The 14,549-nt window shown below is 46.0% G+C and overlaps 2 protein-coding genes across 2 annotated transcripts; one reads left to right on the forward strand and one right to left on the reverse strand.

Moving 5' to 3' along the window:
- Positions 1-806: 806 nt before the first annotated feature.
- LOC308319523 (receptor expression-enhancing protein 6-like) lies at positions 807-13,770 on the forward strand (the record flags this gene model as incomplete). The annotated part of the gene is made up of 6 exons (XM_080769628.1): positions 807-939; positions 7,058-7,151; positions 9,458-9,596; positions 10,660-10,828; positions 10,996-11,181; positions 13,700-13,770. The coding sequence occupies 6 exons, from the start codon at positions 807-809 to the stop codon at positions 13,768-13,770; spliced, it is 792 nt and encodes a 263-aa protein (XP_080625754.1).
- LOC308319484 (kelch domain-containing protein 3-like) lies at positions 3,083-4,108 on the reverse strand (the record flags this gene model as incomplete). The annotated part of the gene is made up of 1 exon (XM_080769590.1): positions 3,083-4,108. The coding sequence occupies one exon, from the start codon at positions 4,106-4,108 to the stop codon at positions 3,083-3,085; it is 1,026 nt and encodes a 341-aa protein (XP_080625716.1).
- Positions 13,771-14,549: the final 779 nt, after the last annotated feature.

Genomic DNA, 14,549 nt, shown 5'->3' on the forward strand with positions numbered 1-14,549 from the left:
CACGTCACACAGGTGTGATTTTTAATTGGAACAACGAAACATTGACATTTATCACAGTTATGATGTCACTGGTTCAACATACTGTGTCACACTTTGGTGTGTGTGTGTGTGTGTGTGTGTGTGTGTGTGTGTGTGTGCGCACTGTGTGTGTCACCTGAGCCAGTCATGAGACCCAGTGTCACTATAATCTGTCCCCTCGTCTGATTGGACAGCTCCCCTGTCACTCACTGTCCTTAATCACCTCTTTACTCTCTCTCTCTCTCTCTCTCTCTCTCTCTCTCTGCCTCTCTCTCTCTCTATCCCTCATATCTCCTACTCTATCTCTCTCTCTCTCTCTCTCTCTCTCTCTCTCTCTCTCTCTCTCTCTCTCTCTCTCTCTCTCTCTCTGCCTCTCTCTCTCTCTATCCCTCATATCTCCTACTCTATCTCTCTCTCTCTCTCTCTCTCTCTCTCTCTCTCTCTCTCTCTCTCTGCCTCTCTCTCTCTATCCCTCATATCTCCTACTCTCTCTCTCTCTCTCTCTCTCTCTCTCTCTCTCTCTCTCTCTCTCTCTCTCTCTCTCTCTCTCTCTCTCTCTCTCTCTCTCTCTCTCTCTCTCTCTCTCTCTCTCTCTCTCTCTCTCTCTCTCTCTCTCTCTCTCTCTCCCTAACAAAGCGGATTAGACTCCACCGGTCCCGGCCTGTAGCAGAGTGCAGTCAGCGGGTTCAGTCGTGTGTCAGTCAGTCAGTAACACACGTATGTCTTCGTCTCCCCCGGAGACTACCTCCACCACCACCACCTCCTCCTCCTCCTCCTCCTCCTCCAACATGGGCCTGTCGGACATCCTGTACAAGATCAGAGACCGAGCGGAGCGCTTCCTGAACGAGAAGAACGTGGTGACGGACCTCCTGGGGAGGCTGGAGGAGTCCACGGGCGTCCGCAAGAAGATCATCGCTGTGGGTGAGGACGAGATGTTCTACTACTGTGGCCTGGTTATGATTACCAGTAAGACGCGCAAACGCGGGAAGCGAACGCAGCTGAGACCCTGCAGATCATGTCTGTCTGTGTGTCTGTCCCGCTGTTACTGTATATGTGGACCTGGCCCCTTTTGTGCCCATATATGGAGCTGAGTGATTGCTGATGCAACACACTCCATATTTGGATAGCGGGACAGACACACAGACAGACACACACACACACAGACATGATCTGCTAGGTCTCATTGCGAACGCAGTGAGCACTTACTATGAGTTTTACAAAGTTATCAATTCAATTCAATTCAATTCAACAGGCTTTATTGGCATGACGTTTTACAAGTGTTGCCAAAGCACAATCACAGATATTACAAACAACAACATAACAACATAATATCAATGACATGAAAAAAAATAATAAAAATAATATAAAATAAAGCAGGTGGTGCAGAAAATAAAACATGGCATACTGTATGTGTGTCCTACTGGTTGTCCCTTTTCTTGTGACAGTAATTTACATATTTTGCAGCCAAAACTGCACATTCTTTCTGTTCCCCAGAAGGACTGGTAATCTTTCCCTTTCTGTCATACTTCAGAATTCTGGGAGATTTGTTTCAAATTTTGGGAAGAACTCCTCTCTAATATTTGTGTGGATTTTACATTGTGTTAAGAAGTGTAACTCTGTCTCTATAGCTCCGTCATCACAGTGTGTAGTTTTTACATTGTGTTAAGAAGTGTAACTCTGTCTCTATAGCTCCGTCATCACAGTGACAGCACAGCCTCTCCTCTCTGGGCAGCCAGGTCTGTCTGTGTCTGCCCTTCTCTATTGCCAGAACTATGATCACTCAGTAGACAGGGCAGATACTGGCACTGAGGAGGATATTGGAAGGGGTAAGGGAGCGCAACTTGTCGGCGGTGATCACATTCATCGACTTCCAAAAGGCTTTCGACACCATCCACCGCGGGAAACTCATGCGTATTCTACGTGCCTACGGAGTACCAGAAAAGTTGGTCCAGATGATCGAGTCAAGCTACAGCCGGACTCGAGCCAAGGTCCAAACCTGCGACGGTGACACCAAGGAATTTGAAATTCTTGCAGGTGTACTACAGGGTGACACTCTTGCCCCTTTCCTGTTCGTTTTAGTGATGGACTATGCACTGAGACTTGCAATCAATGGCAGAGAGGAGGCGCTGGGGTTCACTCTGGTCCAGAGGAAGTCAAGGCGAGTACACCCCATCATGGTCACTGACCTCGACTACGCAGACGACATCGCCCTAATATCGGACACAGTCGAGAAAGGAACGGAGCTACTACTGGCAGTAGAAAAGGAGTGCATGAAGATCGGCCTCAAGCTCAATGCCAAGAAAACAAAAGTAATGACAGTTAACACCAAGGACAAAACCATTACGACTGCAGACGGGACGGTGCTCGAGCAAGTCGAGGACTTCAAATACCTCGGGGCCTGGACTGCCTCAACTGAAAAGGATCTGAATGTTCGGTGAGCGCTTGCCTGGAAAGCGTTGCACGGGATGAAGAGAGTGTGGAAATCAGGCATGGGAGAAGACCTCAAGAGGCGGCTGTTCATAGCTACTGTGGAGTCAGTACTGCTGTATGGGGCCGAGACATGGACCCTCACAGTACAACAGGAAAAAGCCCTGGATGGAGTCTACACAAGAATGCTACGAATGGCACTAGGTGTCACATGGACGGACCGCATCAGAAATGTGTACCTCTATGGGGACCTACAACGCGTCACGAACAAAGTCAGGGAGAGAAGGATGAGGCTGGCAGGGCACTGCGTTAGGCACCCAGAACTTGAGGCAAGTAAATTGACCCTATGGGAGCCAACCCGGGGCAAGGCAAGGAGGGGAAAGAAGCGTACCACCTATGTAGACGTGCTGCGGCGCGACAGCTTGGCTGACAACACTGCAGAGCTCAAGAACCTGATGTTGGATAGGAATTTGTGGAGGGCAGCGATCCAGGAATCCCGAGTTGGTGTTGGCTAGACTTCACTCTCGCAGCAAGAGAGAAGTGATCACTCAGTCTGTACATTGTCAAAGTCTTTCTCAGGTTTTTATCAGTTGTCACTGTGGTAACTTATCTTTTTCATCCCAAATGAAAGCGTTAGTTAGGGACCAAGTGTGTTGCTGTTGCTAGTCATGGCTGCCAGTTCCCACCTGACGTTGTGTGGGAGTCCAGACTGCTCCAGACCGTACTGAATAACTGCTAGCTTACATAATGTCTTGAGTCTGGGACTGAAGTCTAAGATGTACAGGTCCTCAGGTGTGTTGTATCCACCAAAGAGGATGACACGATCTCCCACCATGCAACAGCACATCCTAAACTTCGGAGGCGGGCGCTTACCCTTTGGCTCAACCTTCTTCCAGGAGAAGGTCTCTGGACTGAATTTCCACAGATCATTGAAGTACTTGTAACCGTAGCGACCACCAAATATGTACAGCTCTCCATTGTAGGTAAAGGCTTGAGGATCATCACGTCCTTCTGGTAGAAGCTGTGGAGAAGGTGTGTCCAGCCAGACGTTGGTCTCTGTGTCAAACACTCTGATGGGGTACCTGTACCTGGAGTCTCCAAACACAAACATCTTTGTCCCGATGATGGTACCAGAGTGACATTCTGTAGCAGGAGGTGGAGTTCCTCTGGTGTTAATTAAAGTCCAGACCATCGAGGTGGTGTCCAACTTGTACAACTTGTCATTAGTGTGTCCAGTCTCGGTGTATCCTCCATAAATATACATGACCTTCCCCAAAACACAGGCTGAGTGGCCCCTCCTCCCCTTTGGAACAGTCCCAGAAACCTGTGGTTTGAACCATCTGTGGGCGTCGACATCAAATGCATAAAGCACATTGTAGTAACCTTGGTTAGTCTGCCCTCCCCAGAGGTAAACGGTGTCTTCAATCAGCACAGCTGTGCAGCCATCACGCACGGATGGAACCTCATGGAGACGTTCTCTTCCAGTCGTCACAGGAGACCACTTCCTCCAGCACAAAGACACTGTGTTGAAGACGTGAACTTCAACCTGGTCACTGCTGTTCCCGTTACTGTTGCTCCCTCCGATCGTGTACACCTCGTGTCCGACGGTCACAGCCGCACGATCTAGTCCTGGTCCGCTCAGATTCACGGTCCATCTCCACATTTTACACACAAAGAGAAGGCTGGAAAATGTGGACTTCTCAAGCGTTGCTCTGTAACAGAATGCAGTCACACTGCTCACAGCACCACTTATATATTGGAACAGACCTACAAGTAACAACGTCATCTTGATGACATCAGACTTATATCCAAATATGGAGTTCCACCCAGCCTGGTGGAGATATGCTCGCTACTGGACACACATTTCACCTTCATTAGTGTGGTTGCAGAGACAACCACACTGCCGACTTTATTCCGGACAGACATGTTGTTCCATATAAACTTGTTGGGGTCGCTGTGACGTCATGTGGGTCAATACATCATCATCAGACAGAATCATCACGTCATCAACAAATACCGCTATGCTTATAATTAGTGTGGTTGCTCTCAGCAACACAATATTTGTGAACGCAGTGAGCACTTACTATGAGACCTAGCAGATCATGTCTGTCTGTGTGTGTGTCCGTCTGTCTGTCTGTCGGTCTGTCTGTGTGTCTGTCCCGCTATACGTCCAAATATGGAGTGTGTTGCATCAGCAATCACTCAGCTCCATATATGGGCACAAAAGGGGCCAGGTCCACATATACATCACTCAGCTCCATATATGGGCACAAAAGGGGCCAGGTCCCCTCAGCTCCATATATGGGCACAAAAGGGGCCAGGTCCACATATACAGTAACAGCGGGACAGACAGACAGACAGACAGACAGACAGACATGATCTGCAGGGTCTCAGCTGCGTTCGCTTCCCGCGTTTGCGCGTCTTACTGGTGTTCTTATAATTAGTGTGGTTGCTCTCAGCAACACACTATTGGTCTTATAATTAGTGTGGTTGCTCTAGGCAACACACTATTGTTCTTATAATTAGTGTGGTTGCTCTCAGCAACACACTATTGTTCTTTTAATTAGTGTGGTTGCTCTAGGCAACACAATATTGTTCACTGCTGGAGCCGTAACAATCTTCTCTTATATGGGGGTCCCAGATGGGGGTCCCAGATGGGGGTCCCAGATGGGGGTCCCAGATGGGGGTCCGCGGGGTAACTAGTGTCAATATGGGGGTCCTTGACATGAAGGAGCACTGCATGCAATGTGACTGTGAGTGAAAACCCAGACAGTTCTATCACTATCAGTGTCACATGAAGTGCTCGGAAAGTCTATTCTACACGCACACGCACGCGCACACGCACACGTGTGATGTCACTAGTGCCTGGTGCAGTGGGTTCCACTACATGTGGTCTAGAGGCAGACAGTAGAGTTTAGCAGCTGTAGAATGAACACACACTCCTCCGTCACTCAGCTCCATGCAACTCGCAGAGTCATCAAAGGTACGTGTGTGTGTGTGTGTGTGTGTGTGTGTGTGTGTGTGTGTGTGTGTGTGTGTGTGACTGTGTGTGTGTGACTGTGTGTGTGTGTGTGACTGTGTGTGTGTGCGTGTGTGTGTGTGTGACTGTGTGTGTGTGACTGTGTGTGTGTGTGTGACTGTGTGTGTGTGTGTGTGTGTGCGTGTGCGTGTGCGTGTGTGCGCGGGGGTGTTGGTATTTAGAGGGCAGGTTTTTAGGGATTATGGTTGGAATATGACATGTATGGAGGCAGATGGACCCTAGAGAGCCGGGGACGTTTATTCCAGTGACACCTCTCACTGTCTTCAGGCCAAGGGGACGTTTATTCCAGTGACACCTCTCACTGTCTTCAGGCCAAGGGGACGTTTATTCCAGTGACACCTCTCACTGTCTTCAGGCCAAGGGGACGTTTATTCCAGTGACACCTCTCACTGTCATCGGGCCAAGGGGAGAGAATGTGATTGGCCCACACCTCTTTATTCACAAATAACACAAATAATAATAATAATAACCCAATGACAGTGAAAAAAATATATATGTGTATTATTTGTACGTCTCTAAATGTTTTGATGAATTGAACAAGGTGGACCCTCTTGTAAACAAGCCTATAGTGCTTCATTGGGTCTTTCACTCCACAGTTAACAGTCTTTTGTATTGAGTTGTGCTTGAATTGTACTGTGAACTGTTAATGAATACTTCAATCAATCAATCAATCAAATATATTGTTGATAATGTTTATATTATTCTCTTCTGTGCAAGGTGCTGTGTTCATGATCATTATGATTAGTGTTTATCAGTGGTTTTCAACCAGTGGTCCGGGGACCACCAGGGGTCCTTGAGGCTGTTCCAGGGGGTCCCCAGCTAAATCATGGACAGTTGGTAACCAAATGGACCCTTTAAGATGTTTAACTCTTGAGAGTGTAAGAGAGAGTTAAAATGTCATCAAACGGTGGTTCCGTGGCTCAGATGGGTCCAGGTGCGGTGTCACTAAAACCATATTATATTTCATATATTAAAGTGTATATTTCCTATATTTCCAGGTGCGGTGTCACTATAACCATATTATATTTCATATATTAAAATGTATATTTCCTATATTTCCAGGTGCGGTGTCACTAAAACCATATTATATTTCATATTATTAAAATGTATATTTCCTATATTTCCAGGTGCGGTGTCACTAAAACCATATTATATTTCATATTAAAATGTATATTTCCTATATTTCCAGGTGCGGTGTCACTATAACCATATTATATTTCATATATTAAAATGTATATTTCCTATATTTCCAGGTGCGGTGTCACTATAACCATATTATATTTCATATTATTAAAATGTATATTTCCTATATTTCCAGGTGCGGTGTCACTATAACCATATTATATTTCATATATTAAAATGTATATTTCCTATATTTCCAGGTGCGGTGTCACTAAAACCATATTATATTTCATATTATTAAAATGTATATTTCCTATATTTCCAGGTGCGGTGTCACTATAACCATATTATATTTCATATATTAAAATGTATATTTCCTATATTTCCAGGTGCGGTGTCACTAAAACCATATATTTCATATATTAAAATGTATATTTCCTATATTTCCAGGTGCGGTGTCACTGACAGGATTATATCTGGTGTATGGATACGGGGCGTCGCTGCTCTGCAACCTGATTGGATTTGTTTACCCTGCATATTTCTCGTAAGTAAACGACAAATAGACTAAACATCGGTGGCGTGCACAGATGGACACTAGGGGGTGCTAGGGCCCTTTTGGGCAATTTTGCTCTTAAAAAAAAAAGAAAATCGTTTTCTTTTTTCTTTTTTTTTTGTAGTGTGTGGACCATGGTGACATTGATCAATTATTGATAAAAACGCTTCTACTATATTATTTAGGCCCCCCACAATCTAAAGCTATATGTTTCTATGTCAGTGGTTCTTCGATAAAATAAAATAAAATAGCAGACCTACAAGCTCTGGCGCGCTATGAGCTTGTAGATCTGCTTTTTTTCAATAGCTAAAGCACCAAAATGGGTTCCCGCGCCCCAAAATGCGCTGCACAAGGTGCCCTTTTTTCACTTGAGCACCACCTGCCCCTCTAAATGTCTGTGCACGCCACTGCAAAACATGCTTCACTAGCTTTGCTGAACACCAAACGTGTGAAATCATCATCATGATGATGCTTGATGTTGTAGGTTGGTATGTGATATTAATATATTCAATAAGCTGTGAATGTGTAGTGGGATATTAAAGGGATAATAAGCCACAAGAGGTGTCAGTTTACCGGGTGGGTGGATGGATGGATGGATGGATGGATACAGTGAGTGTGTCTTCCCCTATTACAGTACAGTACAGTTGAGTATACAGTGATTGCAGTGTCAGTGACTTCCTTGTACTTTATTGACATGGTCTGAAGTGTGCGGATGTGGTGAACTCCACCCCTCTGGGGCGTTCCCCTACGGTAAAACAAACAGAGCATTGTGCGTTACGGGACAGGGACTCTACTGTTCCGTTTAGAAAGGAGCGTTTGTTTGTTCACTTTAGACACCGTGGTTCCAAAACCTTTACACGTTAAGAATCTCTCTCTCTCTAATATACGGCAACCTTCCCTGTGTTTCTACACTAGTCCACCCATCGACTGATCTAATATACGACAACCTTCCCTGTGTTTCTACACTAGTCCACCCATCGACTGATCTAATATACGGCAACCTTCCCTGTGTTTCTACACTAGTCCACCCATCGACTGATCTAATATACGGCAACCTTCCCTGTGTTTCTACACTAGTCCACCCATCGACTGATCTAATATACGGCAACCTTCCCTGTGTTTCTACACTAGTCCACCCATCGACTGATCTAATATACGGCAACCTTCCCTGTGTTTCTACACTAGTCCACCCATCGACTGATCTAATATACGGCAACCTTCCCTGTGTTTCTACACTAGTCCACCCATCGACTGATCTAATATTCGGCAACCTTCCCTGTGTTTCTACACTAGTCCACCCATCGACTGATCTAATGTACGGCAACCTTCCCTGTGTTTCTACACTAGTCCACCCATCGACTGATCTAATATACGGCAACCTTCCCTGTGTTTCTACACTAGTCCACCCATCGACTGATCATATACGGTCAACCTTCCCTGTGTTTCTACACTAGTCCACCCATCGACTGATCTAATATACGGCAACCTTCCCTGTGTTTCTACACTAGTCCACCCATCGACTGATCATATACGGTCAACCTTCCCTGTGTTTCTACACTAGTCCACCCATCGACTGATCTAATATACGGCAACCTTCCCTGTGTTTCTACACTAGTCCGATCCAGAAGAACACAGTTTTCCGGCCACTGCTACAGAGCTGACAATGAGGTTATATCTTCTCTTCTTCTCTGGAGTCCTGCCTCGAAGCAGACCAGAGGTAGAAAACTGTCGTCCCCCTGATGTCATCGCTAGGAACACATGATGTCATCGTTAGGGACACATGATGTCATCGCTAGGGACACATGATGTCATCGCTATAGGGACATTGGTAAGCAGGAACTGCAGGGATGGCAATGAAGGACCGGGAGGTCTGGCGTGGTCGACCACGGTCGAAAAATGACGATGATGTTTTTTTAAATATTTCACCAAACGGGGGTTACCAGACAGCAGGGCAAAAGGGAAAAAGACTACTATTGTGGAAAGACCGGTAAAATATTGAAACAAGATGGCGTGTGTGTGTGTGTGTGTGTGCAGAGATGGACAGTATTTGAAATACATGTATTTGAAATACGTATTTGAAATACTTTTTTGTATTTTGTAATTTGTATTTCGCTGGGATGGAAGAAATTAGATGTATTTTGTATTTAGATACATTTTTTGACCCAGTATTTGTATTTTGTATCAAAATATATTTTCAATGTATTTTGCCCATCTGTGCGTGTGCGTGTGCGTGTGCGTGTGCGTGTGCGTGTGCGTGTGTGTGTGTGTGTGTGTGTGTGTGTGTGTGTGTGTTGTAGGATCAAAGCCATAGAGAGTGATTCGAAGGAGGATGACACCAAATGGTTGACCTACTGGGTGGTCTACGGAATCTTCAGCGTCGTGGAGTTCTTCTCTGACATCTTCCTGTTCTGGTTCCCTTTCTACTACGCCTTTAAGGTACACTCTTGATCTATTTCTTTTTCAGTGTGTATAATCGGACTTCAAAGCATGAACAGCATGTACACAGCCAAGTATAAATGTTTTACTCTAAGGTATGACTGGAAGGCAGCATAGGCTATTCAATGATGCAATCACAACTGTCAGCGCTGCTAGTGCAGTGAGTAACACACTGGGAAGAGGGAACAATTACAACCAAATAACACAGTATACTACTACTATTTCTTTTTTTGGGGGGGGACCACTGGTTGAAAACCACTGATAAACACTAATCATAATGATCATAAACACAGCACCTTGCACAGAAGAGAATAATCTAAACATTATCAACAATATATTTGATTGATTGATTGAAGTATTCATTAACAGTTTACAGTACAATTCAAGCACAACTCAATACTGTGACAGTGGACGAGGCCCCTGGAGACTCGAGGCCCGTTTCAATTGAAACGGTTGAAACGTAATAAGGCCGCCACTGCATGATCTATAGATCTACACTTTCTACTACACTGTCAGATCTACTGTCGCTTTTATTAAAACCATGAGCCTTATTGGGCTTTCCATGATGACCATGAGATGATAATAGGATTCTATTATGACCATGAATTGAAATGTTCTGCCATCCAACAAACAAACAAACAAACGAAACAACGTGAAAACACGTGATTGGCAGGCAGTGTGGGTCCTGTTACGGTGCATGACCTCTGTGTCGTGAAACGGCTTCTCAGATGTTTCTCCACACAGTGTCTCTTCCTCCTGTGGTGCATGGCTCCAGGTGTTTCATCCAGATGTTTAATCCAGATGTTTTCATCCAGATGTTTCTCCACAGTGTCTCTTCCTCCTGTGGTGCATGGCTCCAGATGTTTCATCCATATGTTTAATCCAGATGTTTCTCCAGTGTCTCTTCCTCCTGTGGTGCATGGCTCCAGATGTTTCATCCAGATGTTTCATCCAGGTGTTTCTCCACAGTGTCTCTTCCTCCAGATGTTTCATCCAGATGTTTCATCCAGGTGTTTCATCCAGATGTTTCATCCAGATGTTTCATCCAGGTGTTTCTCCACAGTGTCTCTTCCTGCTGTGGTGCATGGCCCCCGTGGCGTGGAACGGCTCCCAGGTCCTCTACAGCCGCGTGGTGCGTCCCATCTTCCTGCGCCACGAGTCCACCATGGACCACCTGGTGGACGACATCAGCGGCAAGGCCATGGACGCCGCCGAGACCGTCACCAGGGAAGGTACTCTGACCTATGACCCCTGACCCCTATAACTGACCTTTAACCCCTGAACACTAAACTTGACCCATAACCCCAAAAGGGGCCAGTTGAGGCACTTCAACGTTGAAGAGCTGACATTATTTCCTTTCTTTCTTCCTTTCCTTGTCTCCTTGTCTCCTCTCCTCCAGTCCTCTCCACCCTCCTAAGGAACCGCTCCCCTCCTCAGACCCCTCCCCAGGTGGAGGCGGGGCCGTCGTCTGGGGGGAGGAGCTTACCGGAGCCCGAGGGGGAGGTTCTGACGCCGACCCCTCCCTCCAAACCCAGACCCAACAAGTCCAAAGTGGCCCCGGACCCCCAGGAGGAGAAACCAGTACGTACCCAGGGACCCCCCATTACCCTCTATTCTAGACCTAGGGACCCCCCATTACCCCTCTATTCTACACCCAGGGACCCCCCATTACCCCTCTATTCTACACCCAGGGACCCCCCATTACCCCTCTATTCTACACCCAGGGACCCCCCATTACCCCTCTATTCTACACCCAGGGACCCCCCATTACCCCTCTATTCTAGACCTAGGGACCCCATTACCCTCTATTCTAGACCCAGGGACCCCCCATTACCCTCTATTCTAGACCCAGGGACCCCCCAGACAGACAGACAGACAGACAGGACATTATGGTGGTTTCCAACTTACAACCTCATGTCTTGTTGCAGCCTTTCCTTGGCTAAGCGGAACGGTAAGTGACCAGTAGTTAGTGTAGATCTACAGATCTGCTGTAGATACTATAGTACCAATAAGTGACATGTAGTTATAGTTGTAGATCTAATATAGATTAGTATAACATGATGCTTAGTTATGAATCATAGATTGTAGTTTATTAAGAGCGGATTTGTTGTGTTGAAACTATTCAAATGTGTAGCCGATCTACAAGCTCACAAAGCATCACGTTGTTGTGGCACCGTGAGCTTGTAGATCGGCTATTTTATAGCGGCCTGAGTTTAGGCTTAAAGTGGTTCCACTGCATGGGGGTCCCACAGGAAGACCCTCTAGGACCCGCTGAGGGCCCCCGACCACACTTTGAGAACCACTGACTTACACCTACTATACTTTACTGTGAAAACAATAAAGTGTGTGTGTGTGTGTGTGTGTGTGTGTGTGTGTGTGTGTGTGTGTGTGTGTGTGTGTGTGTGTGTGTGTGTGTGTGTGTGTGTGTGTGTGTGTGTGTGTGTGTGTGCGTGCGTGCGTGCGTGCGTGCGTGCGTGCGTGCGTGCGTGCGTGCGTGCGTGCGTGCGTGCGTGCGTGCGTGCGTGCGTGCGTGCGTGCGTGCGTGCGTGCGTGCGTGCGTGCGTGTGTGTGTCTGTGTCTGTGTGTGTGTGTGTGTGTGGAACCAAATGAACTCGTTGGAGTGAAATGAACACTGATAATATTGTGCCATGTGTCTGTCCCCCCCCCCCCCTCCACCTCCCCCCCGGCTGTGTTTCTATGGTGACGGTAAACAACAACAGCTGTTGCCCCCCCCCCCCACACACACACACACACACTGTGCTGCAAACTAAGCCTCTTTTCCTTTTAAGTCAATTAACACTATCCTCCACACGCACACACACACACACACACACACACACACACACACACACACACACAGAAGACAGCAGTTGCTTGTGGTTCATTTGAAGACATGCAGCTCCCCCTGGTGGTTTGCACTGCTCCCTGCACCCCACATCATGACCTGTGACTGTGAGCGGGTTGAACTCCATCTAATGAGTGGTGGACATTATATGGACCCTTTTCCAAGTGTGATGACCTCATCACATATTGGTGACGACCTCATCACATGTTGGTGACGACCTCATCACATGTTTTTAGCCCAAAGAGAGTTTTTTTCTGAGACACAGAGACACCTCCCTGACACAATAACGCAGAGACAGCTTGTTTATTTCTGAGCTTATATGAGACGGTATTAAGATGAGCCCATGTTATTCTCCATAGAGACATTACTTCCGTGAAACAGGCTTCAGAACCGAGGGGACGAGCGAGTGGACGTCAGGACTTCGGCTCTCTATATAGAGCACCGAAGTCCTGACGTAACTCGCTCATCCCTTCGATTCCCCTGGTTCTAAAGTCCTGACGTAACTCGCTCATCCCTTCGATTCCCCTGGTTCTAAAGTCCTGACGTAACTCGCTCATCCCTTCGATTCCCCTGGTTCTAAAGTCCTGACGTAACTCGCTCATCCCTTCGATTCCCCTGGTTCTAAAGTCCTGACGTAACTCGCTCATCCCTTCGATTCCCCTGGTTCTAAAGTCCTGACGTAACTCGCTCATCCCTTCGATTCCCCTGGTTCGCGGAAGTAATGTCTCTATGGAGAATAACATGGGGTGATCTTAATATCGTCTACTATAAGCGTTGTGGTCCAAAAATAAACAAGCTGTCTCTGCGTTATTGTCAGGGAGGTGTCTCTGTATCATTATATTGTCAGGGAGGTGTCTCTGTATTGTTATATTGTCAGGGAGGTGTCTCTGTATCGTTTTCAACAGTCAGTCACTCATATATGATACAGTCTGCTTCTAGCGAAAATCTAACTAATTCAGCAGCAGTAACATTAGCGTTTTCTCTCAGTCAGTTGATTCTTCATATCCATATGAGTGAAGCGGCCGGGGTGACATGTTTATTTTTCAAACACAGTTGTTATATGAGGCGATCTAAAATCGCCTCAATGGGGATTTCAATGCAACTAAAGAAATACATGAACCTGGGGACTGACGCCCTCTACTGAGAGTAACGTCAGACTTCGGCTCTCTATATTGTAATTTATTTTGGGTCAAACCTTAGCCTGACCTGACCTATAAGATCTTATAACTGGAACCATGTGTCTCATTTCATCCTCCAGTACTGGAGCTAGCCCTGAAACATCACCGTGATGGAAGGAGAGGAGCAGAGCAGAGGGTCACGGACCACTGACCATAAAAACAACCACCACACTGTGACCTTCACCTGGACCAGAGGTCACCAATCTGTCCTACAGGGGTCAGAGGTCACCGACAGGGGTCAGAGGTCACTAATATGTCCGTACAGGGACAAATGTGCCGGTGGCAAAGACATGGTCTCTCTTCTGTGGCATTATTTTAGTTTTAGTTTGGTTTTTTTTACATATTTTATATAGATTTTTAAGACACAACACAACAGTACTAAGACTTCAAATGACACAAAAGTAAACACTATACGTACTATAGAAGAGACACATGATACACGCACGCACTAAACCTGTCCGTGGCAAATGTTATATATAGATTCTCTGTTTTACACAACATTATAATGTTCTTATTTTGATCATTAAAACAGTTTAAGAGCCATAATAAACGTCAAGACGTCTTATTGCCAATGATGTACCGGATGCCACCGGACGACAGGACGTGATTTTTTTATCCATATTTAGATAATTCCTCTAATCTGGTGTACACAGGTGATGACATCATGCACATTACATGCATAATAGAATTACAATTTATTTCTTTTTTTTTATAATGGGAGAATTGGCACTCAGAGCCTAAACTGGTGACCACCAGGTGGCGCTGAAAGAGTTTTAAGACCCAATTGGGCCCGACGTCAGAATTAAAAAAAACGTTCGCTCTAAAAGAATATATACCTATTCGAAGATTTGTGCCGCATTTTTTTTAACGATTTTTCAAAAATAGCAAAGTTCATTTAGCGCGCCACTCGGTGAAACACCAAAATGGGTT

Source organism: Protomyctophum bolini (assembly GCF_963924005.1).
Source record: "Protomyctophum bolini genome assembly, chromosome: 8".
Taxonomy (NCBI): Eukaryota; Metazoa; Chordata; class Actinopteri; order Myctophiformes; family Myctophidae; genus Protomyctophum; species Protomyctophum bolini.